The sequence below is a fragment of the Coturnix japonica genome, chromosome 32 (genome assembly GCF_054131305.1).
Source record: "Coturnix japonica strain WE chromosome 32, WE-NBRP24, whole genome shotgun sequence".
Classification (NCBI taxonomy): Eukaryota; Metazoa; Chordata; class Aves; order Galliformes; family Phasianidae; genus Coturnix; species Coturnix japonica.
This window is the reverse complement of record NC_140694.1, coordinates 4,986,434-5,011,716: the sequence shown is the minus strand read 5'-3', so window position 1 is coordinate 5,011,716 and position 25,283 is coordinate 4,986,434. Positions and strand designations below refer to the sequence as shown.

The following is a 25,283-nucleotide window of genomic DNA, read 5'->3' as shown; positions in this document are numbered from 1 at the left end:
AAGCGGCATTATGACATCAGAAAAGGACATTATGACGTCACAAAGGGGCATTATGAAGTCACAAAGGGACATTATGATGTCACAAAGGGGCATTATGACGTCACAAAGGGGTGTTATCATCACCCTGTGCCCAACTCCTCTCTACCTCCTATTGGCTCCCTCTCCCACCAATCCCCGCTCTCCCCTCCCCTTAGCCCCGCCCCCTGCCCCTGTTAGGCCCCGCCCTGCCCCTCACACCCCACTCCCTGCCGCCATCTTGCCCCGCTCCGCTCACCCACCTGCCCGGTGTCGCCCGGCCCGAACCGGGAACGGCTGAAGGGACGGGGAGGGCAGCAGAGATGGGGACGGGGTCTAGGGCGGCCATTCTGAGAGACAGCCCTTCTGAGGGCTGAGCTGCAGGGCAGTGGAGAAACCCACCCGTGACCAGGGTCACATCAAAGCTGCATGAGGCTGTGTTACTAAACACGGTGCCACACGGCCTGCAAAACCATGCGGGGGGGACAAAACATGGCACATACCTGGCAGTGAGATCACCTCAAGCTATCTGCAGCAGTTCCTTGTCGCTTTGCTCGGATGAAATGAGAGCAAAAGCTGCACCGAGGCAGTGGGTGGAGGGCGAGGAGAGGAGAGAGAAAGAGCAGGTCAGTGAGCAGGGCTAAGACAGTCATGGAATAACACACACAGCACAACCGTCCCATCCACTTGCTGCAAGACATGCTGAGTCTCAGGCTACGTGATGCCTGTCCGCCCAGCAACTTTACGATGCTTCCACAACTGAGCAAAGAAGAGCTGCACCAAGCCCTTGGATGATGGATTCCCTGCTCCTGCTGGCTTCAGCCTTCTGCATTCCAATTCCAATCTAAACCATTCCTGCGGTGGTAGTACTTGAATCCTCATTTGGGGCTGGACCTCAACAGGTCAACACATCAGAAATAACACAACGTGCATCTGGAAGACGTGTCTCAAAGCCCAGAAAATCCAACTCTCTGACCTTGGCACAATTCACCAACCAAGAGCCAGGCCTTGACAACTTGGCTGATCTGGGCATGCGGGAGGGGGGCAGACAGTGGACCACAAGTGTCCATTTCCACTGCAGCTCCCTGTAGAGAACAGCACCAATCAGCAGGCGTGAATCAATTCATTCACAAGCTGCACAATGACTCTGTTCTTTACGTGATAAAAAAACACACAGAGATTCCTGACCAAAAAGTTGGGAGTTAATAACGACCAAAGAGGTTCCTGTTCCTACGCCTCATCCTCTCACCCCAACTCCTGGGTGATGCCCACAGGCTTCAAGTCAGCTCTCAAATCCACTGAACTCTCGTCACGGAACTCCATCAAAAAGGATGTCACACATGTGACACTTACATACATGAGAATGTATGTATCAGAAACACTGATGCCAGCAGGAGCAGAGAGGCGATTGTCCCCCTGTACTCAGCACTGGTGATGCCACAACTCGAATTCTGTTTCCAGTTTGTGGCCCCTCACTGCAAAAAAGACACTGAGGCATTGGAACGTGTTCAAAGAAGGGCAACAAAGCTGGTGAGGGGTCTGGAGCACAATGGAGCCATATGAGAAGAGGCTGCGGGAGCTGGGAATGTCCAGCCTGGAGAAGAGGTGGCTCAGGGGAGACCTCATTGCTCTCTAAAACTTCCTGAAGGGAGGTTGCAGTGAGCTGGGGGTCGGCCTCTTCTCTCATGTCATTACTGATAGAACTAGAGGGAATGGTTTCAAGCTGCGGCAGGAGAGGTTCAGGCTGGACATTAGGAAATATTACTTCTCAGAAAGGGTGGCCAGGCACTGGAATGGACTGCCCAGGGAGGTGGTGGAGCCATCCCACCTGGGGGTGTTCAAGGAATGACTGGATGTTGTGTTGAAGGACGTGGTTTATTGGGAGCTATTGGTAATAAGAGAACGGTTGGACTGTTCTTTTAGGTCTTTCCCAACCCTGGTGTTTCTATGATTCTGTGATTCATACACTAAGAAGCAAGGAGAGGCTCTTTTGTTAAATCTTTCAATAGAGAGAAGAGTTGATATCTGCTTCTCCCAACAACAGAAACACGGAAACAACTTTCCAAGCCCACCTGCCATACAGTAGGCAGAAAACACACATTGTAAAGGAGCACGCACATCCCCTCTGGCATAAGTCGAGCCCAAAACCCACCTTCAGATCTCTGTGCATTTCCCTTGTTTTACACCAATGCAGCCTCGCTGCAGCTCCGTGGGTGTCACACAAGGCCTGCATGTCCTCTTTCTCCGCAAACCCCACCCTCAGGCCTTGCTCTGTGAGGATTGACACCTGAGCAAAAACAAGCACTAAGAACGAGAGTAAAGCACACTGGATTCGCCCTGGCCTGGCCCAAGCCACAGTCCTACCAGACAGACCCTGGAATGAAAACTGCTCCACAAACCACAGATGGACACCAGCACACAAGAAGTTGATCGGATACAATCCCATGCAAGCACCAAGCCTCCTAAGGAAGCTCTTTGCCATCAGCTCCTTCATCGCCTTTCCTTCTCACCTCAATCTTAAAGTGGCTTCAACATCTGCCAGCACGTCTTACCACGCACCTGCTCATCACACAGTGCTTCAACAGCAACAAATTTGCTTCCGGGGCCCTCCTTCAACTCACTGTGCTAACACTCATGATTCAAATTACACAGAAATCCTAGCAGAAGTTCTCAGTGAGAACTGCACCTAACATTCCTCCTTCTACAAGCAACAGCCACAACAAGTGGTCATGAAAATGCTTTCATCAAAAAGAAGCAGAGACGGCACGGCAGGACAGATGTACTCTGTGTGCACGTCTGAAGCCTTTTGAGAACCTAGTCGTTCTTCCTGCAGGACCCCTGTCTTCTGTTAAAAGCTGAACGGTCCCCAGAGCACCTGTTTCCATCAGCTGCCACCATCCAAAGCAGCCAGCCTTCTTACAGTCACCTGGCCCAAACATCCCTTTTGCTCTACACTTGATTCACAGAATCACAGAATTGTAGGGCTTGGAAGTGATGGGAGCTCGGCATGCACACCATCCTTCCAACAGCACATCCCAGCAGCAAGGGATCACAGCGCTGGCACAGCTGAAACAAAAAGGGTGTGCGAGTTTCCTGTTAGCACTCAGTGTAAACAAATCTACCACTGAGCAACACCGTGAGCCCCCACTCACCTCAGCACAGGTCAACCTGTAACCCCAGCCTTCCCCTATCCATGTGCACATGCACACCCGTGTGCCACCCTGCCTGCTTTGCACACCTCCATGCACACACCGCATCGTGTGCCCTCCTTTGTATTCACAGACGTGTGCAAACCACCCCTGGGAACACGTACGTGCCTACACCTTCCACAAACACCCCTTTGTGTGCACCTGTGTGCAACCCAACTCCTCAGCACACGCACACGTTTGTGCCACCCTGTCCACGCACTCACCACGTGCCCTCCAGCATCACTGCTGCCTCCTCTGGTACCAGACCCGCAGATGCTCCAGAGCTCATTAGCATGGACTTCCTTCCTCCCCTCAGCAGCTGCTCCTGCACTCACCTTCATTCCTACTCAGATACCGGCTGCTTCCAGCACCAGCTGACCTGCAAGACACAGAAAGGAAAGGTGGGAGTCATGCAAATCCCCAAGAAGCCCAAGGCTGCATCACCACCACGTATGGCAGCCTCAGGAAGTCAGCTGCAACTACAGACTTTGTCAGAATGGAAACAGGAATCGTCAGTTAATTGTGACCTCTGAACTCATTGCCACCATCAGAAACAGGCACTGAAATCGCTCACTTCACTGCAGCTGGTTACCTCCTGATTTTGGGAAAATGCAGACACGGAATTGAAGGACACCAGCAAAGTGACATCTACTTCATTGTAGGTGGTTAAGCTTGGAAGCAGGACTTGAGCAAGAAAAGCTTCTCAGCTCCTTGTAAGGCACTAAGTGATGGGATGATTTCCCATCCCTGCAGAAATCCTGACCTCTGCCACAGGTGGCTGAGTGACACAAAAGCTGTGTCCTTGGTTCCCAGCCTTACCTTCTCATGTCGTTCATCTTGCTCTGCAGCTCCTGCTCTGAATAGTCTTCTTATATTCCCACATGATGTACCCTGAAATACATCATTTAGTGAGTCTGAACAAAACATAAGACATTAATTGGAACTATGAAGAAATGTCTTTTGCACTTTACTTGGAGAATGTTCCATCCTATAACTTCTGCTCTCAATTGTAACACATGATTTTTTATAAAAAGAAAGATAACAAGTCAGCTCTTCAGTGTGCACATTGATGAAACTTGGTGAAATACAACTTTAAGAAAAGGTAATTTGAAAACTTCAATATTCTTATCAGAATCTCTGCTATTAGTTACCGTTCCAATGTTCTGATCTGATGATGTGTCTCTCAGAGCTGTTTTGTCACTCCCCCCCTCAAATGCACTTCAAGTGCTTTAGGAGCATCACTGGAATTTTGAATAAACTCGATATATCTTAGCAAAGCTGCTACAGCTGCACAACTGAAGTACTTTGGAAAAAAAAGAAATCTTTAATGAACGCTGAACAGTGTTATTTAATTATAATCCAGGTAATTAAATTAATTAAACCAAGGAAATCACCTTCCAGTCACTCAGCTCTCACCAGGGAAATCGCTTCCCTGCCAAGCAGATGCAACCAACACAAGCTGCTACATCACTCTAGGGCCCCACTGAGTCTTCCCAAGGGGTCTCCAAAGGCTTCCCTGTTGACTTCTGGGAACCTGGGAACACTCACATGGAAGCCAGTGCCCCCTAATGTGCCCCAGACGTTTCTCAGGGCCCCACAATTAGCTCTACAGACATCCAGACATGCCCCAGAGCAAGTATGTGTGCTGTAGGGAGCCCAAGAGACATTCCAGAGCACCCTAGTACTCCTCAGTGCACTCATGGATGCTTCACCTGTCTCTAAATATGCCCTACTGGACTTTGTTTTCTCTTCTGGAGCTTTCCTTAGTTCTCAGCTTTGCTTTCTCATGCCATTTATCTCGCTCCACAGCTTTTGCTCGCAATATTCTCTCTTGCATTCCCACCTTCCAACAGAATCACAGAATTGTAGGGGTTGGAAGGGACCTCTAGTGATCATCGAGTCCAACCCCCCTGCCATGGCAGGTTCCCTACACCACGTCGCACAGGTAGGTGTTCAGGCGGGTCTTGAATATCTCCAGAGAAGGAGACTCCACCACCTCCCTGGGAAGCCTGTTCCAGTGCTCCGTCAGCCTCACCGTAAAGAGGTTCTTGCACACATTTGTGCGGAACTTCCTATGCAGAAGTTTCAACCCATTACCCCTAGTCCTGTCCCCACGCACTACTGAAAAGAGACCAGCCGTGCCACTATGGCCCCCACACCTCAGGTATTTATAAACCTGGATCAAATCCCCTCTCAGCTCCGCCAACGACAACCCTCTGCACTCTGCCAGTCAGACAGTTCTTGACCCAATTCACTGTCCACTCATCTATCCCATACTTCCTCAGCTTTGTTATAAGGATGTCGTGGGGGACAGTATTAAAAACCTTTCTGAAATCAAGGTAGACTACATCTACCACTCTAGCCCCGTCCACCCAGCTAGTGACATCTTCATAAAAGGCCACCAGGTTGGTCAAGCACGACCTCCCCTTGGTGAACCCATGCTGAGTACTCCTGATAACCTCCTTATCACCCAGTTCTCTGGAGATGGCATCCAGCACAAGCTGTTCCATCACCTTCCCTGGGACAGAGGTGAGGCTGACTGGCCTATAATTACCTGGCTCTTCCTTCTTGCCCTTTTTGAAGACTGCAGTGACATTGGTCATCCTCCAGTCTTCAGGCACCTCCCCAGTTCTCCAAGACCTCTGAAAGATTACAGAGAGCAGCTCAGCAATGACCTCCACCAGTTCTCTCAGCACCCGTGGATGCACCCCATGCACCCATCCCATGTATTTATGGACATTAATGTTTCCTAGGAAATCACAGACCACCTCTTCCCTGACTAAAGAGAAATCTCCTATTGTCCAGACTCTCTCATTAACCTCCAGGGTCTGGGATTTCTGAGGGAGAGCCTTTTTACTAAAGACAGAAGCAAAGAAGGCATTCAGTGTTTCTGCCTTCTCAGCATCCTCTGTTATCAGAACGCCTTCCTCCCCCCCTTGTTTTTTGTTTATTAGCAAACTGCTAACATACTACAAAATAATAGCACTAATTACTAAGTAACATCACCATGCCAGCATCCCGACCACCTGCTTTAGAGATTTCTCCTTCATTTTGTGCAACACTTCAAAAACTGCAAAGGAAAAAAGCAAGTACAGAACCAGGACACCACTTCCCTCAGGATTTTACAGTCTCATTCATGTCTCACAGATGGAGGCCCTGACAACAAGAGCTGTGTCTGTCCATAACAAGGACTCACCTCTGCAGGTGCAGGGGCAGCTCTCAGAGAAGCCTTCTTCATTTCTGCTTTCTTCTCTTTTTGTCTTTTGACTGGGAGGTGGTGTTGATCTGCCTGAGGGAAGGGAGGCCCCTTCAGAGGGATCTAGATAAGCTGGATCAACCTCACTGGGCTGAGGTGAATGGGATGTGGTACACCCAGGCCAAGTGCCAGGTCCTGCACTTTGGCCACAATAACCCCATGCAGCGCTATAGGCCTGGGGCTGAGTGGCTGCAGGACTGTGCAGAGGAAATGGACCTGGGGCTGTTGGTCGATGCTCAGCTGAACATGAGCCAACAGTTTGCCCAGGTGGCCAAGAAGGCCCACGGCATCCTGGCCTGTCTAAGAAATAGTGTGGCCAGCAGGAGCAGAGAGGTAATCATCCCCTTGGACTCAACACTGGGGAGGCTGCGCCTCAAGTCTTATGTTCAGTTTGGGGTTCCTCACTACAAGAAAGTCATTGAGGCACTGGAACTTGTACATGGAAGTCTGTCCCTCGAGCAGCTCCCACTCATCATCAGCTCCCATTCTGAACCCCACTGTGCAAAACAGCAAAACTTCTACTGCAAATGGCTGCAGTCACCAAAGCTCAGCCCACTATCCAGGTATCAGCCTTCTCCCTTCTGTTTTCCATCTTAGCCCATAGTTTTGCTTCCAGAAATGGAACTCCTCTTTAACAGCCAAAACACAAACTAATACATCACTTTCACTGCTCCTTCCCGCACCCCCATAGGAATGGTTACCTGACATCCCCTACAGCACAGCACCTGCTCACAACTATCATTCAAACTCTATTCTTTCATACTTCTTGAGAGAGGACGGTAAAAACTCACTTATGCATGGCGGTAAGGACAGTCTGTCCCCATCACATCACTCTGTGTGCTGAAAGCTGCCATTGGATCTCTTGCAGCCTGCTGGCTGCTGCTCACAAACACAGGGAACTGCACCACACTGATTCTAAAGAGAGAAAGGAAGAAACTCTGGTGGGAATGAGCACCCAAGGTTTGCAGAGATGCTCCAGATTGTGCCAGAGATGGAATATCAGAGTGCTGGGACATGATTGATCACTAAGGAAAACACTTGGAAGCACATTCAATCTGCAGAAGCTGTAATTACTGGGCACAGTCAGCTTTCCTATGGCTCATCTGGAGGAGGCGGGTGGTCTCACACATCTGCTCAGGGGCTTCAGCTGAGACACTTGCACAATGCTGGGATCATTCTGATGGAAACTATGTCTTCAGATACCATGGTTAAATCCATCCAAAATGATCAAGCCGAGCCTTAGCTCTTGAGCAGCACTTCTTCCCCACCCTTCACTACTCCAAGCAGCTCCAACAAACTTCTCAGAAGAAATCCAGGCCAGCACAGACCTGGAAGACCAGAACCAAGTGCAGCCTGTTGGACGGCAGTGCCCACTCCTTGCTTCCACCCTGCTCCAGCAGGTTAAGGAGTCTGAGCCTCACTGGCCTTTGACAGCTCAAGACTTTCAGCACCTCATGCCAACATTTCTCACTAAGATACACCTCAGGCATTGAATTCTCTTCTCACTACCTCCTCCCAGTCCTCCCCTAGGAACAGAAACCATTCAGATTCTACAGCAAACTACAGCATCTGCACTGCAAGAGCACACTGAACCACCTGCAACAATGAAACATGGTTTTGGAGAGTGGGTTTGAAAACACACCTTTAGACAGCTGTCTCCCTGTAGCCAAAAGGAAACCAAGCAGCAAAAGAAGAGTCCAGCCTGAAACATGCCCATGCTACTAGCCCAGGTTTTTCACAGTCAATGCAGAATCCATCCTGTTCATGAGGTGACAAATGACCAGTGGGTCTCCCCTTGCTCCACCCCTTCTCCTTCAAAGCCAGAAAAAGAAAGAAAAAACAAGCAGAAGAAACCCAGACGTACCTTTCCACACACAGAGCAGAAAGTGGAACAGCAGTTGGTCTCCTTCCTGAGACATGGTGGGGAGCATCCCAGAGGAAGCCCAAGTTCTTTGCTTCTCTCCACAGGGACTTCAAGCACTCTTGGCAAGAGCTGCTTTGGTTCTTTCTTCAACTGCTTCCATCACCAGAATCTCCTTTGGAAAAGGAACACTAAAGAAAGAATCAGCAAATGAGAAAGAATGAGCAATAACCACTTTCCCAGCTTTCTTCTGACATGCAATTAAGACTCACGACTTGGGCAAGGTCTTAAAATCAGCTGGTTACAAGAACTGTCCCAAAATATATCCAGCTTCTGTACAGCTGCCGTTATTTCTGTCAGTGAGTGTAATCACAGAATCATAGAATGGCCCGGGCTGGAAGGGACCTCAAGGATCATGAAGATCAATCGCCTCCCTGTCCCTGCTGGCCATCCCCTCTTCTGATGGAGCCCAGGGGACCATTTGCTCTCTGAGCTGCAAGAGCACGCTGATGGCTCACGTTCTGTTTTTCATCCACCAGGACCCCCAGGTCCTTCTCTGCGGGGCTTCTCTTAAGGACTGCTCCTCCCAGGCTGTACAGATGCCTGGGATTCCTCCAGCCCAAGTGCAAAACCTTGCACTTTGCTGTCTTGAACCTCATTAGATTCACCTAGGCCAACCTCTCGGTTGAGCTCCCTCTGAATGGCATCCCTTCCTTCCACTGCATCAGCCGCACCACTCAGCAAACAGCAGAGGGTGCACTCCATTGCATCATTGGTGTCACTGATAACCATGTTAAAAAGCACTGGTCCCAAGACAGACTCCTGGATGACACCACTTGTTATCAGCCTTCACCTGGACATCGAACCATGAATCACCACCCTCTGTCTGTGGCCTTTCAACCAATCCCTTATCCACCAGGTGGTCCACCTGTCAAATCCACATCCCTCCAGTTTAGAGATAAGGATGTGGTGGAGGGCCATGTAAAAGATCTCGCTCAAGTCCAGGTCAATGAAATCTGTTACCTTCCTTTTGTCCACAAATGCCGTCACTCCATCATAGAAGAGCACCAGATTGGTTAGGCATGGCCCTCCCCTGCTAAAGCCACGCTGGCTGTCTTGGATCACATGCTCATTCCTTATATGATCAAGCATGTCTTTGAGGCAGATCTGTTCTTCAGCATTTTCATCACAGTTCTACATTTGAATCAAATAATTGGTGTTCCTGTCACCAAGAAAACCTCTTTGTCTTCTACTCCTGCTGCAGCTTTCACCAGAAGCAAAGGGAGAGGCCACCTCCTAGATCCAAATTTTAAGAAACCAACACCCAATAGGTGTCATCTGAAGTAAAATAGGAGAGAAATCAAGATGACTCTTCTGCATCCAGCTTGGATCACTCCCTCACTCAGGCACACCACCATCAGATCAAGGAGATGCTGCCTTCAGCTTAGAGATTGTATGGGAAATCACACCTTGAACCTCTGATTAATCAGCTGAGGCAAGTGTTGGGTCAGCTGCGGGAGCACAGGTGAGAGTAATGGAGCTGTGCTCCCAGAAGGGGTGGACCTCGACTCCACCTCCTCTGAGACCTCATTTAAAGGCTGACCACCACTGAGGCAGCATCTCTTGGAGATTGCTCCCCAGTTGAGACTGCCTCAGCTTTCTGGTCAAAACATCAACATTGGTGAGTTTTCCTTTGCTAACAACCTTTGACTATTTACCACCATCTTGGTTAACATCTTTTTATTAGCCACCCTTACAGAGACCATAAGGGTTTGGGCTTCCAAACTCTCAGCAAGCATTTGGATCAGCCAGCTTTCTGCTGGGGAGCCCCCTGCATCACTGCTGCCTCCTTTGGTACCGTACCTGCAGATGCTTCAGAGCTCATTAGCATGGACTTCCTTCCTCCCCTCAGCAGCTGCTCCTGCACTCACCTTCATTCCTGCTCAGATACCGTCTGCTTCCAGCACCAGCTGACCTGCAAGACACAGAAAGGAAAGGTGGGAGTCATGCAAATCCCCAAGAAGCCCAAGGCTGCATCACCACCACGTATGGCAGACTCGGGAAGTCAGCTGCAACTACAGCCTTTGTCAGAATGGAAACAGGAATCGTCAATTAAGTATGACCTCTGAACTCATTGCCACCATCAGAAACAGGCACTGAAATCGCTCACTTCACTGCAGCTGGTTACCTCCAAATTCTTTTACTTTTAGGAAAATGCGGACACGGAATTGAAGGACACTAGAAAAGTGACATCTACTTCCCCATAGGTGGTTAAACTTGGAAGCAGGACTTGAGCAAGAAAAGCTTCTCAGCTCAGAATCACAGAATTATCAAGGTTGGAAAAGACCTAGAAGATCATCTGGTCCAACCATTGCCAATACTTCCCGGATAAATCATATTCCATACATCACATCCAAACGTTTCTTGAACACTCCCATGGTCGGTGACTCGACCACCTCTCTGGGCAGTTCATTCCAGTGCCTGACTACCCTTTCTGAGAAGTAATATTTCCTAATGTCCAGCCTGAATCTTCCCTGGCGCAGCTTAAAACCATTCCCTCTAGTTCTATCACTGATTACTCGAGAGAAGAGGCCAACCCCCAGCTCACTACAACCTACCTTCAGGAAGTTATAGAGAGTTATAAGGTCTCCCCTGAGCCTCCTCTTCTACAGGCTGAACAATCCCAACACCGTCAGCTGCTCCTTGTAAGGCCTGTGCTCCAAATCCCTCACTACCTTCGTAGGTGAAGACATTCCAGAACCGCAAGGTTTTCCTGCATGGAGAGGCTCAAAACTGAATAGGTCAGACCTCCTCCTCTCCATCATTGCTGTCACGTGAAAGGCTGTCCTTGGAACTGCAGTGACTCATGCATCCTAACTGCACTCCATTGATGGAAGCACACCGTGCATGATCGCTACTTGCCGGGGTGTTCCTGCACTGGCAAGGGATGGATTCACCTGGAAAGAGTAGATACACAGCAGTTAGTGTAAACTTTCACTATCCAAGGAGGCAAAGGCTTGGTGCTGCCTGTCAAGCAGGTTTCAAGCAGCTTGCGAGACTCATTTGGGAAAGACAAGTGTCAACCAAAGATGTCAGGCACGACTCGAACGCAGGAATACAGAAAGAGGTACAAGCCCACTGAAAGCATGAATTCTACCTGTGTTGCTGACAAGCAGTGTTTTGAAAGCTGGATTTGCACCCTTACCTGCCAGGACCAAGACTTCAGCTTCAGAGGGCTCCCTGGCACTGCTCTGCAGTTGGTTCTCGGCCACAGGGGATGGTTTGCCCAGGCAGAAGCAGGAACGCCAACTGCCAGCTGCTGACTCTGCCCTCTTACTGGGAGAACTCAGTCTGGAGAGAAAACAGAGCATGCTGTCAGTCGTGGTGCAGGGTGAGGGAAGAGCTGCACCGAGCCCTTGCCAATAGTTGCCTGTTCCCAGCACTACCTGGTTTCTGCTGAAACACAGCTTAGAAAAGCCCTCTGTTTCAAACAGCAGAGGACGCTTCCATTCCTACAGCTCAGCCCTCAAGTCCTGCTGGCTACATTTGCTTTTCTCTGGGGCTGGATTCTATATGAATTTGGTCTTGTCCCACATAACACAGCCAAACAACTTCTCAGCCTGACATTTTATTGAGTCTGGCCCTCCAGAATAATTGGTGCACTAACAAGCTCACAACATGCTTGATTAAAGCACGGAATTAAAAAGAAAGTCAGCCAAACAGAGGGTCACATAGAACAAGAAATGACAAATAAACACTCCTGAAAGGCTACGTACTGCAAACAGAGGGAACGGTGCGGAACAGGCTGGGTAGGGTTTATTCCACATCGAGCACAACAAAATCTGCACTAAAATGGGATGGGGGAATTCCATTCCACCACCAAATACAGGTGTCTCCAAGAGGCAAAAAAAAAAAAAAGAAAAAGAAAAAAAAACAACCCAGAAGTTTGAACTTCAGAAGTTCAGTTCCTTTTCCCATTTCTGTTACTGTGAAGAAAATAATGCCATTTGTGTCCAAACTAAGGGCAAAAGAAATAAGTAACTCACATGACAAATGCACAGGTGTTGAATCTTCAGCATCCATTAAATCCAAGTTCCTTGTTTTTGTGGGTTTTTGTGTGTGTGTTCTGCTTTGTGTTGTGGCATTTATTTATTTATTTATTTTGTTATTTTTTAGTCAAAAGTTATTAGCAAAGGAAAACTCACCAATGTCGATGCCTTGACCAGAAAGCTGAGGTAGTCTCAACTGGGAAGCAGTCCCCACATCCCCCTCTGCCCCCCCCCACAATGGCCACTCCCGCACACTGCAGCTCAGCCAATCGGAGCCGGCGGAGCTGCCGCTGCCCAATGGGAGGCCGGGGGAGGCCGGCGCTGGGACGGGGAGAGGAGAGAAGAGACAGAGGCAGCACTGAGGTGGGATGGGCTGATGGGGAGTGCGGGGAGGACAGGGGGGTGTGGGGCTGTGGGGGGGCAGAGGGGGATGTGGGGCTGCAATGTGTCAGCGTCAGGAGCACAGGTGAAGGCAGCTGAGCTGTGTGAGCAGTTGTGTTTGAGTCTGGCTGCAGCTCTCTTAGACCCCACTGAAGGGCTGAGTGCCACTGGGAAAGGATCTCTGTGTGGAGATTGCTTCTACTAGAGGTAGTTCTATCAGACTGTTCTATAGAGCTGTGCAGGGGCTGTAAAGGGAGCTGAGGGGGACTGTAGGGGGGATATGGGGCTGTGGTGGGCCATAGGAGGACTAGGGGCTCTAGGGGGCTCTGAGGGTGTGTAGGGGTTGTGGGGAGCTATTGGAGGATATGGGCAGGTATGGGGCTTTAAGGGGTGGTGTATGGAGAGATAGAGGGTTGTGGGGGCCTTAGGGTGATATGGGGCTACTGGGGGCTGTCGGGGGCAAATATGGGGAGGAATATGGAGTTGTAACAGATTGTGGGGGTGTAGGTGTGGTATATATATATCTATATATATAGATCTGTCATTGTCTTCATTCGAAGAAATCTGAAAATAAAGAGTCCCAGCTGATAGTAAAGACTACCCAGAGGGATGGGATGACCATATGGACTGTGCTGAGGATGCTTTATAATGTGTGATAAACACTGTGAAGCAGTGTTGCTCCAGGAAATGGCCCAATACGGCACAGAAGCAACTTTAAATATCTTCCAGTCACAAGCTGTTCATATCTAATGTCTATTTTACCCAATGTTTTCCAGTTCCAGAAGCAGAGGATGCCTTTATCAACAAGCAGAAGGTGCAGAAGGAGGTGAAGGCTGCACCAACAGAAAATGCCACGCTGAGCTGTGAGGTGGCCCAGGAGAAGATGGAGGTGAAGTGGTACAAGGAGGGGAAACTGATCACCTGGAGCAAGATGTTCAAGGTGGAGTCAGGGCAAACAGCGTCGGCTGGTGCTGAGCCAGGTGGAGAAGAAAGATGCAGGGGAGTACAGCTGCGAGGCTGCTGCGAGGCTGCTGCTTGACTCACCTTCAAGATTCATGTCACAGGTAAGACAGGTGTTGTGTGAAATACAGCAGAGAACAGTCAAGTAAAATCTAGTTTCTATTATACAGTGATCCAGTTGCAGTAGTCTGTGCTGAGGATTTTTCCCTATACTTGATTGCCTGGGTTTGTAGAAAGTATTTGGTTTTAGTATGGCACAACGACCTGTTTCAGTCTGTCTGTAGAATAATAATTACTGATATATGTACAATGGAAGCAATATTCAAGATATTATTCAAATCTCTCCTGTGCCTGAGATCCCAAACTGTAATTCCTGTTCACCGAAACATTTGACTAAGCTAAGTATTTGCAGTGAGGCTGGAGTGCATGTTGTACGTGCAGCCTTTCATGGCAGGAGAAGCAGGAACTTCTCCTAGTAGTACACTGCCTTTTTACTATGCCTTTATGTTGGAGGCTGCATCTGGATAGGTGAGTCTGCTACTCCCAGTAAGAGACCTGGTAGAGCTGACTATTCCCAGAGCTCAAAGTAAAATAGATATCTGGAAATCACACACAAAGAACAAAGGACTGCGTTGGTGAGCATATTTCCTTTGTGCCTTTGACAGTCACAGTTGTGGCAATGGTAGAGGCCATGAGGAGTCTGTTCAGGAAGCCAGGAGTACTGTTCTGGGTCATGAAAAGGCAGCCAGTGATTTGACTATCACATGTTTATATGTTTTGATGTTTCACAGTGGGTCTTAAGTAAAAGGAACTCAGGTTTTGGTTGCCTGCAGGACAGATGTTCTTTTGGGTTCAATATGTTTGCATAGTGACTTGCAACCATGGGACTGGTGTTCAAGGACCCTCTTGGTTCCTTCAGTTCCTAGGTTCTTTCTTGCCTAGATTTGACACTTAGTTTCAACAGAAGAGCTGATATTCTCTAGTGAAGGCTATTAGTTTGGGCACAAGTGGTAACCTAAACCTGTTCCAACCTGTACATACAAACCTGCAAGATGGTCTCATTTCAGTCCCTCAGTCAATACTTCTTCTTTTCTTCCCTCAGAGCCAAAACCTGTGTTTATAAACCAGGAGAAGGTGCAGAAAGAGGTGAGTGCTGCCCTGACAGCAAGTGCCTCCCTCAGCTGTGAAGTAGCACAGGATCCATGCGAAGTAAAATGGTACAAGGATGGAAGACTGCTTGCCTCCTCCAGAAAGTTCAGAATGGAATCTGTGGGCAAAACACGGCATCTGGTTGTGGAGCAGCTGGAGAAGAAAGATGCTGGAGAATACATCTGCAAGGCTGCTGGCCAGAAGATGACCTTCAAGTTGGAAACAACTGGTGAGCATTCGCTTTGGGAGCACTAAGCAGCTGTTTATGTGGCTTAGAGGAAGAGGAAGTGAGCCATGCCAAAGGGAAGGTGGTGTGGTGCAGGAATGCAGTTGAGATCAAACCCAGCAAACGTTTCCAGATTGATGAGGAAGGGGTCAGAAGAACCCTGACAATAAGAGGGATCCAGGCTGAGGACGAGGGAGAGTACTTCTGTGAGTCCAGAGATGACAAGAGCAGCATTAGCATCACCCCCAAAGGTATGTCTCTGGAAATGAAGGCTGACAGTGTGGAAGGATCCTTGGCTTCCCTCATCAGCCATTACAACACTGCAAAGCTGAGTTCATTTGTGTGCTTATGCTGTTCTCTGTGTTAAGAGCCAAGTACAAAATTTCTTTCTCTCAAAATAACTGTGGAACAACTGCTTCTGAAGAGCACAGCAGTTAAGTGGGCAAATCAGCCTTCAAGGCTGGAATTAAGCATCCCAAATGTAAGATGGGATTTTTTTTACCCCTTCTTTGCCTCTTTTCTTCTTGCATCTTTGTAGATGCAAGGAGGATCTCCTCTACAGACAGGGGATGTGAGTGTGAGTTATGGTGATCACTTCCTGCGAGTCATAAAATCTGATGCTTCCAATAAAATCATTGACTCTGTTGGCTCTTTGAAGGTGCTCAAACATAAACGAGCTCATACACTTAGGGACACATCTTTTATGTGCTCCTAAGTGGTTTCTTCTTCTCCATCAGCTCCCAGGGTGGTGAAATTTGTTACAAGCCTCAACCACGTGGCTTCTGAAGAAGGCAAAGAGGCTGTGTTCAAGTGCACTGTTTCTCCCAGTGATGCTGTGGTCACCTGGTTCAGGAATGGTGTCAAGATTGAAGCCAGTAAGAAACTCGTGATCTCACAGAAGGACACCAACCACAGCCTCACCATCACCGATCTGACACTGGAAGATGCAGCTGAAATCTCTGCCAGTGCTGAGGGCGTAGAAAGCACAGCCAATCTCAGAGTCTGAGGTAAGGGGCTGTAATGCCCCATTGATAGGCTGTCACTGGTGCTGTGGTTTGTGGGTTTCATATTGCCTTTCCTCTGGTTATGGTGACGATATGGAATTTTGCTTCCTTAAGTAGGGTTCCAGCCCTACATGCCATGGGGGCAGGGAGACACAGCCCTGGGCTTGGACACCATTGTAATGCTTGAAATAAGGTGAAAGAGAGGGCGGTCTTCCCAGCAGCCCTCAGCCATGTCATTGACATAAGCTCTTAGCTGATTCTCCTCTGGAATTTCTCACTCTGGTGCAGTCTGTTTTTCTTCATCTGTAAGGCTATTAGCAACCTATTCCCTGCTTATCCATCTGTTCTTCTCTACAAAACATGTCTTTCAAAGCATCTCTTTATAAGCAGTCAGAGTTAAATGAAAAAATAAAAATAAAAACAACAGTGCATCTATCTATGGATGCTTTCCTTTCAAGTAAGCTAACAGTGTCTCAGCTGTAGCCCTGTACTTCTGTCCTATTTCCTGCATCCTTTTGTCATGTTTGCTACGGAATGGACAAGGACAGAATTGAAGGTCTATCTGATTTTTGTCTACAAAGCCCCTGCCACCAATTGCTGCTGTGTAGGTCATCAACAGGTACTGAAAGGCTTGATAGCAGGCTTTGAGTACATAAAAGGCTCTTAGAAAGTGGAAGCAAACAATCTGTTCTCTGTGCAGAAATAATGGACTTCAATTGCAATAACAAAGATGCAAGTTCTACAACAAAAAAGCTTTTTAATGGTTGGATGACTGGATAAGTCATTTGGAGGGGCTTTGAAGCCTTCACTGTGGGTTTCAGGAAAGGTTAGTGAAATATCTGGGGCACAAAGAGCTGAGCCATGTCCTGGAGCAATGGAGAAGGGCTGGATGATTTTTGCGGGTATTTTCAGCCGTAGAATTTTGTGTTCTGGTGGTGTCAGTACATTCTGTCATACAACATGGACGGGTTGGTTTGTTGCATTGGTTCAGACTTTTGTACTAGGAGCTCAGCAGTGGTTAAAGCTCACACTTCTGCAAAGTAAACAAGCTCCTGCAATTCGTCTCTACTCTGTTTTAGCTGTGGATTAGCTTGACAGTTCCCTTCCATAAGCTTTATGGTTCCCTTCTGTAAGTCTACTTACACAGACTGAGTTGCTTAACTTGAAGTCTTGCTCCAGGATTTTGAGCATATTATTAGCAAAAATATCACAAATAATTTCACCAACAATTCTCCCCACCTATATGTAGCTTTCCTTTTTTTCACTGGCAGGTTTTACACTGGCAGATAGGGTGGGCATGTAGAAACAACCTCACCTTAATTCTCACGAAGCTCTGATTTCTCTGACTGGCCTTTGTTTTGTGATTCTGCATGCATGCCCTGTAGCTAAAGCCTGGATGTCTTCCCCAACACCTTCAGTCTCCCATCCTTACTTCAGTTACTCCATTGCAAATCTCTCTGCTAGTCCAAGAGAGATTTTATTTTACCCCTGACCTTTAACTGAGTTAGTTCCATTAAGTGGCTGAAGCCCTAAGTGATCCAAGGTGAAGCATGATCCAAACTGGAATTTAGCTAATTGTAGTAGGGAATCCAAGCCTTAATGAGACGAGTTATTTAAAATATGTGTCCTCCATCTAAAACAGCATTGAACTCTTGCCCTGGTTTATGATAGAAGTGAGAGTTTAACAGCAGAAGTCTGAAGTTATGCTCCATATTTCTCATCACTCAAGAGAATATTTGAATATATTAATTTCTTTGGCTGTGTTAGAGCTCATAATGAGGTAAGCTGATGTTCTTTAAATGCTCGGAGTCTAGCAATGTGGGGAAGTGGACTGCTATTTGCTGTTGAGCTTTAGGCTAAGAAGCCTGATATTAGAGAACCGTGGACTTCCCCTTTCACTTCCCCTCTCCTCTCCTTCTTCCTGGACTGATCCCTCATGGTTTGAGAATGATTTCAGAGCAAGGTAAATGAGGAATAGCCATGTGAAAACCTGTTGTTTTATTGCACTATAAAATACACTTATTCAAAAGACAAGTGTGTGTTCCAAGCTTAAGTTTGCAGGAGATCCTAGAAACAACTCAGATGCTCAAACCTGTAGTCTGGCTGAATATTTTATTGTCAGTTCTGGTCAGGAGGAGATGCTTGAGTAAGACAAATAAAAGGTCATGGGTAAGTTGGTCCTTCTTGTGATATACTTCTAGGCTTTCATCAGGGAAAAGCTTAATTAGTCCAAATAATTATAGGAGAAACCACACCAAGAACATGAGAGTGAAATTTCAAATGATGTGAAGGTAAATTTTACCTCGTTCTGCCATTCCCCAAATGTTTGTTTCCTTATGACAAGAAGAACTTTGCAAAAGTAATTTTTTTTTCAGTCTTGTGTGCAACACAAAAAGGGGTAAAATCTAGGAGACCACCTGAAATCTTTTTTCCATCTGGAAGGATCGATTTAAGAGCACCCATGGACCTGGTTATGAACAAGATTTCTTCTTTGCAAAGGCTGTTGCTTAATTGGCAGATAGTGTACCTGGGAGAGGAAGAGGGAAGTAACTTGTTTTGGAAGTCCTGATGCTATTCAAGCATTCAAGGCCAGGCTGGATGGGGCTTTGTGCAATCTGGTGTAGAGGGAAGCATCCCTGCCTACAGCAGGGGGTTTGGAACTGGGTGATCTCAAAGGTCCCTTCCAACCTAAACCTTTCTCTGATTCCTTTGATGATTCTATTTCTCAGATGCTGGTGTGAAATCTCCAACCTCTCCCCATTGTCTTTCAGTGCGGCAGATGAAGCTGGTGAAAGGTCTGCAGCCCCTGGAATTCCCTGAGAAGGGAACTGTCACCTTTTCGGTGGAGGTGTCCCATGAGGATGTGGAAGGGACTTGGCAGAAGGACGGCGTGCGGCTGAAGCCTGCACCAAATATCACGATGGGTGTCCAGGGGAAGAAACATTCCTTGACACTTTCTTCTGTGACCCTTGAAGATGCAGGACTCATTTCCTTTAAAGCAGAAGGCATTAATTCATCGGGGAGGCTCACTGTGACAGGTATTGGTTGGTGCAAGGTGTGATTATCTGCTCCTGTCCCAGATGACTTGAACAGCAGAACCAGCTTTCCTTCCAGCTGCAAAGAATGTTATGCACTGGGCCATTGCCACCAGAGTATCCCTCAGATATCAAGAGGATTGTTGTAACATGATTGTCCCTAGCACAAGTAATGATAATGTGCTCAAAACAATAGGTTTTTTTGTTGTTAATGACATGTTCTAGTAAGCATGGAGAGTAGGCACTGCCTTTCATTATTCCTTATGCCAGATGCTCCTAGAGACCTAATTCCCAACTAAATCCACATCCTTCTTTCTCCTTCTCAGAACTGCCTGTGAAAATCAGCAAACCATTGGCAGACATTAGCATCACTCAGAAGGACAAGGTCACATTTGAGTGTGAGCTGTCCAGGCCCAAGGTAGACGTCAAGTGGTTCAAGGTATGGCATGTAATGGTATTTTCCTTTCTGACTTCTCTGGAAATGAATGAGAGCCTTTAATTTCACTTCCAAGGGATGCAAGTCTGAGCTTTTGCTTGATAGCTTTTGCACTGCTCTCTTTTCTTTATGCTCTTTTACTTGCCCAGATCAGCCCTCTTTGATATTATGTCCTGAGTTCATTTATCAAGTTGAAATGGAAGTTTGTTTTGGGTTTCATGTGAACTCCTGAGGTCTTGCTGCACAAAATATTGTTGGTTGGAGCACAGTCTTGAGCTTCAACTCTAACACAGAAATTCTCAGCCAGGATTTTGTAGCCTTGTTGTGAACTTGGTTTTAGGGTGAAATTTCAGTTTTCTTTGCACCTGACAGTGTGAGAATTTGCTCTGGCACTTTGTGTACCTCCCCGGTGCTCAGCTGTTCCTTCCCTTACTTGGGGATAATGTCATTTATTCAAGGTGATGTCCAAACGAGCTTGTTAACAGTCCTCCACAGTGCTTTAAGCTGTCATAGGTCAGCCAGAATTTCTGCATGTTCTATAGCCATTCCTACATGTTGAAAACACTGCACTGTGCTTAAGCTTCAGCATATGTTCCAGTAAGCACAGTTCCATTAATTCTAGGGGAGTGGGTGAATTAAGCATAGATCTGAAGGCTCCCTTTGCTCAGTGCAGAGATGGAAGGACTCATGGAGATCTGACTTGATATTTTCCCTTGTAGGATGGGAAGGAGCTCCATCAAAGTAAAAAAGTGGGCATTACTTCCCAGGGAAATAAGAGAAGTCTCATTTTTCACAAGTGTGAATATGAAGATCAGGGAGGAACATGCACGTGCCAAGCAGCTGAAGACAAGACATCAGCTACCCTAAAGGTTCGTGGTATGTTTACCTGAATGAGCAAATAAACTGTGTTTTGCACCACAGGAAAAAATGCTTCCTGGGCAGTTTGAGCATTTCTTCGTTAGTCCTTTTGGATACCTTTCTCTTTCTTCTTTATGCTCAAGACAGATTTTCCCTCCTTGTGTTGCACTGGTTAAACCCCAGTTTGTAGCTCATCACCAGGCTCTGAAGCATCAGACTGGTTACTGAACACACGGGTCTGCTGTGCCCTGGTAAATGCCACCTGCCAAAGGGACGTATGAAAGGATGCTTTTTTCTGATTTCCTACTAGATGCTGTCCTCATGTGGCCACTTGGGTTCAGTGTTAGCATGAACATGAACATGTGTCCTGTCCCATGACTTTGGTGAACTCTCATTTTCTCTCTCAGTCTGCAACCAGGTTGCATTGCAGTTTCAGTACTGGCTGTTTTATGCAGCCATTCCATTTGTTCTGGTTTAGGTTCTTTTTTTTTTTTTTTCCTTTTCTTTTTTCAGGCATCATTTCTATACAGTAGACAAAGCCAGCTTATTACATTTGATTTACAGTTTTTAGCTTTTGCTGGTAAGCATTTCAGCTCTCGGGCAGTTTTACCGACAGGTTTGAAGAGCTGAAATGGACCAGCCTGGACACGATGGTCTGTTTTTGGTGGTGTAATGAATTTCTGAAGTTAAACTGATAGACCCTGTAAGGTTTTACAGTGTATGACTCACGTCTGGCAGAGCTATCACTGCAAGGAGTGTTTATGTATTTAGCATTTGGGGAGGCAAATGGTTGGGGATACTCTTTCATTTGCTTGCGTCTCAGAGTGAATCACCAGTATGTGAACCATCCTTCATCTCCTTTGTATTGCTTTTGTGTGTGTCTGTGTGTGGTTTCCCCTGTGAATTTCATCCTTTCCAGTTATATGGAAGTTCTCTTTTGAGCAGTGAAATTAGATGTTCCATCAGCAGTCATAATGGTAAAGCTGAGTTGCCACGTTATCTGTGTCCTTTCTGTCTGGCGTCTCAATAACTGCTGCCCCACCACAATATCTGCCTAATACTTCAGCTCCATGGATGCCTCCTTGTGCAAACTGAGAGCCTGGATTTGGTGTGCATAGATCTGGGCTTACATCTGTGCTGGTAAATGCACTAGTGCATGGGCTAAGCAGTCCTGCCTCCTGTGCTGTGGGCATTGAGATGGGGCTCCTACAAGCTGCCCATTGCAAGATATTTAGAAACTAATTGCTGCGGAGGTTTCCATCCTCTTTTCAGACTAACTAAAATTTGGTTAGTGGGATCAAAACAGAAGGGGCAGGGAGGGAGAGCTGACCAAGGACTACTGATGGAACAACTATGAATCCTTGGTTCCTCAGGATTCCCTGCATCAGCAGTTGGCAACAGGAGTAAGGGGGCTCAGGAGGACACTGTAGAGTAGTGTGAAAAATGAGCGAAGGGAGTTACTAATTGATGCCTCTTGGAAAGCAGTCCAAGAGTAGTCCATAAACTCTCCCCTTGTGTGTGGTTTTATCTTTATGAGGTGTTCATAACGAGTGATGTGTAGATCTCCCTTATCTCATAATGTCTTTGCCTGCCTGCAGTGAATATGCAGGATACAGGATCATATACGAGCTTCTTTGAATTACTGCTCACGTCAGGAGATAAAATCTGCCTATTCTTTGAACTAACACTGGCGAGGGTTAGTTATTCTGGCTACCAAGAGAATGACACAGCAGACTAAACTTTTTCTTTTCCTTCTTTGTCAAATGCCTTTTCATCCAACGACGTGTCCCATAGAAATTCAGAGCAGTGTTGGCTGAGGGAAGTGGAAATATTTATCTCCTGCGTGTATCTGCCACCCTATTTAGACATATCCCTCCTGGCAGAGCACAGAGATTGGAGGAGTTGTATTAGGCACAGGAAAAGAGCACAGGGTTGTTTTTTTTTAATATATACAATGTTAGGGTATATATATGATGTTAAGTGTGATGAAGAAAAGGGAGACATTTGAGTTAGCACACTACTCAAGAGTTCAGTCCCCAGCTTTGCCACTTCACTGCTGTACAGTGCTGAGAAAATTACTCCTTACCTCTGAAATTTAGCCATCCAAGTGGTAAAATAGGGATAACAGGTCTTCTTTTAATTAGCTCTTTATTTGCTGTGCGTTAGATCAAGTGCTTAACAAAGCGTCACCATCTAAGTAATCATTCATAGAAGAACTATCACTACTGAGTTAGCCTCTCTCACAGAAACTGTGCTGATCATTATATATATATATAACATATATATATATATAAAATATATTGATCAATACATATATAGATAATATACATATGTATATATATACATATGTATATATATAATGTGTATATATACATATGTATATATATAATGTGTGTATATACATACATACATACATACATACACACATATATTTGTTTGTTTGTTTTCCTCTTTTTAGAGCTGCCTGAGAGAACTGTGAAGCCTCTGCAAGATAAGATTGCACTTGAAAAGCATCGGGGATTCCTGGAGTGCCAGGTGTCTCGTGCCAATGCTAAAGGGAAGTGGTACAAAAAGGATCTTGAAATTCATCCCAGTGACAAATATGAAATTTTGAGCGATGGCGTGTATCAGAAACTCGTCATCAACGATGCGAAATATGAAGATGAGGATACATACACTTGTGATGTTTTTGATGATAAAAGCAGTGCTCATTTCTTTGTTGAAGGTAAAAATAGTAATAATAATAAAATAAAATAAAGGCAGTGGAATGCAGATAGATTTATACAAAAGCCATTCTCGCTTACTTTGAAAACAAAATGCAAATTAAATGTATATTTAAATTCAGAGGGTTTTTTGTTTTCCCAAAGTCCACCGATATTTTTCTTGTTACAATTATAAGGGCAAGAACATCCTGGAAAATGAATTTATCCTAAGTAGAGCCATTACATTTGAGCTACAGGGACCTTTACTAGGAGAAAACTTGTTGTTCAGAGCTAAGTTGCTGTATTTAACCAAAGTAATTATCAATGTCCGTGTTTCATTGAACCTCTATTCCACTTAGTAATGCGAGGAGTTTGATATCGGGATGGGAAGGTCATGGTTTGATTTGGATGTTGGACTGGGAATCAGAAGATCTGGGCTCTCTTCAGGTTGTCAGTCTTATTGTCTGACTTCATAACAACATTCCTTTGTTTCTACTATTTTTTTAATGATGTTTTAAGGCATTTTGAGCTGATAGGTGTAGTGTTCATGTGCAGTAATGCTGACGTGAGTAAGTAGGGTGATAATGTAAGGGTTTTTTACATTCCTTCTAAATCTCTGCTTTCTCTTGTTCCATCCTTCTTAAAGAGCAATCCATTAATCTAGTAAAGGAGCTGTGTGATGAGGATGTGACTGAGCCTGAAGAAGCCAAATTTGAATGCGAGATATCCATTCCTTCTGTGAAACTTCCCAAGTGGTATCTACGTGGGGAAGTCTTACAGGCTGGCATAACCTTTATTATGCAGCAAGAAGGCACCATCCACCAGCTGACCATACCGAAAACCACCACTGATATGACAGGCACCATTCAGTTCTCAATTGGCAAATCCAAATCCACAGCCAATCTGCTCGTCAGAGGTAACATATCCTGGCTTGGTTTACATCATGAAGATGAAGAATTAATTAACATACAGTCTTCCTTCACTGGGGTCGTTGAAATATTGTGTGTGTGTCTGGAGGGTCTGCTCCATTTCCAGTTCAAAGTCGTTGGACACTAAATGAGACAGCTGCATCTCAGTAAAATATGTGTTTGAATAGTTGTGATGTGCTTACTATTCAGATCTAAAGAGCTGTGGTTTTGTCCTTGGCTATTCCAAAGAAGTCAAATCAGGTGAAATTAATTGTATTTCTGAAGTAGACAAGTTTAAGTTTGGTAGCACCTAAATTTGATGCAGTTTGTCATTGATTTCATCTGAAAGAAACTTCCAGGCTTTTTATCAGCTGTTTTCCCGTTGCAGCGTAAGAGTCTCCATTCACATCCTAAAGTACTTGTTATATTTTCAACTCACTCTTATTTGAATAAAAGCCTTAACTGGGAGCAGTTTAATAAGCACAGAACAAGAGCTGGACCTTGCATTTGGTAGATAATATACAGTATTACTTTATAGAAATGTAGTCAATGGCATTCCCTATAGGCAATCGTTTGTTTTATCTTTAGAGTGGTTCAAACAACCATTGTGAAGATGAAATTAATTGGGATGGAATACACACAAGAGACTTTCCTCTTCTTCCAATTGTCCTCATCCTTTCTTCTCTTCCACCCCCGTTTTGCAGATTACCATATAGAAATCACCAGGAAGTTGGAGGACAAGACAGCTTTGGAACATCATTCTGTCATCCTGTCCTGTGACTTCAGGCCTTCTCAAAGGTTGTGAAATGTTTCAAGGGCCACACACCCATCGAGCCCTCTGAGAAATACAAGATCAAGAGGGATAAGCATTCAGCAGAGCTCAAGATTCTGAAGCTGAAGCCCGATGATGCTGGTGTGTACAAGTGCAAGGCGGGAATTGCAGAGACTGAGGCCACGCTGACAGCTGAAGGTATGAGCAGGGAGGGTGGCCTCTTCCATGTCCTATTTCACCTCAGATTTCTCTTCTCTTGGTTGATTTCTGCCGTTCTCTCCTGCTAACTTTATAAATGTATAATCTTCACTGAGAAGATTACACAAAGATCATCTAGTCTAACCATTCTACCACATCCCAGTATGCGTTAGTAGTGTCACATACATAGTGACAGCGCTGCTTCTAGCCTCAAAATACGAAGAGATGTACTCTCCTGATGTAGCAGACTTTGTTTATATTACTGATAATACCTACAGCAGTGCT

The 25,283-nt window shown here is 46.1% G+C and overlaps 1 protein-coding gene and 1 long non-coding RNA gene across 4 annotated transcripts; one reads left to right on the top strand and one right to left on the bottom strand.

Annotated features, from left to right (window-relative positions):
- Nucleotides 1-254: 254 nt before the first annotated feature.
- LOC146755563 (uncharacterized) lies at nt 255-7,759 on the bottom strand. Of its 3 annotated transcripts, XR_014938035.1 has the most exons (5): nt 7,251-7,758; nt 5,758-5,845; nt 4,023-4,094; nt 3,428-3,582; nt 255-591 (listed from the first exon to the last, which is right to left on the bottom strand). It is a non-coding gene; the product is annotated as an uncharacterized LOC146755563 (long non-coding RNA). The 3 variants fall into 3 exon arrangements; XR_014938036.1 differs by lacking the exon at nt 5,758-5,845 and having other exon boundaries at nt 7,251-7,759; XR_014938034.1 differs by lacking the exon at nt 7,251-7,758 and having other exon boundaries at nt 5,758-5,966.
- An 11,109-nt stretch (nt 7,760-18,868) lies between these two features.
- On the top strand, nt 18,869-24,992 carry LOC146755562 (obscurin-like). Its single transcript, XM_085525536.1, has 4 exons — nt 18,869-18,884; nt 22,877-23,143; nt 23,767-24,036; nt 24,733-24,992. The coding sequence occupies exons 1-4, from the start codon at nt 18,869-18,871 to the stop codon at nt 24,831-24,833; spliced, it is 654 nt and encodes a 217-aa protein (XP_085381662.1). The 3' UTR covers nt 24,834-24,992.
- Nucleotides 24,993-25,283: the final 291 nt, after the last annotated feature.

Bases quoted from the DNA above. Each gene is read 5' to 3' on its own strand.
- LOC146755562 (XM_085525536.1), top strand. The intron at 23,144-23,766 runs GTAAAAATAGTA...TCCTTCTTAAAG, and splicing joins TGCTCATTTCTTTGTTGAAG to AGCAATCCATTAATCTAGTA. The intron at 24,037-24,732 runs GTAACATATCCT...CCCGTTTTGCAG, and splicing joins AGCCAATCTGCTCGTCAGAG to ATTACCATATAGAAATCACC.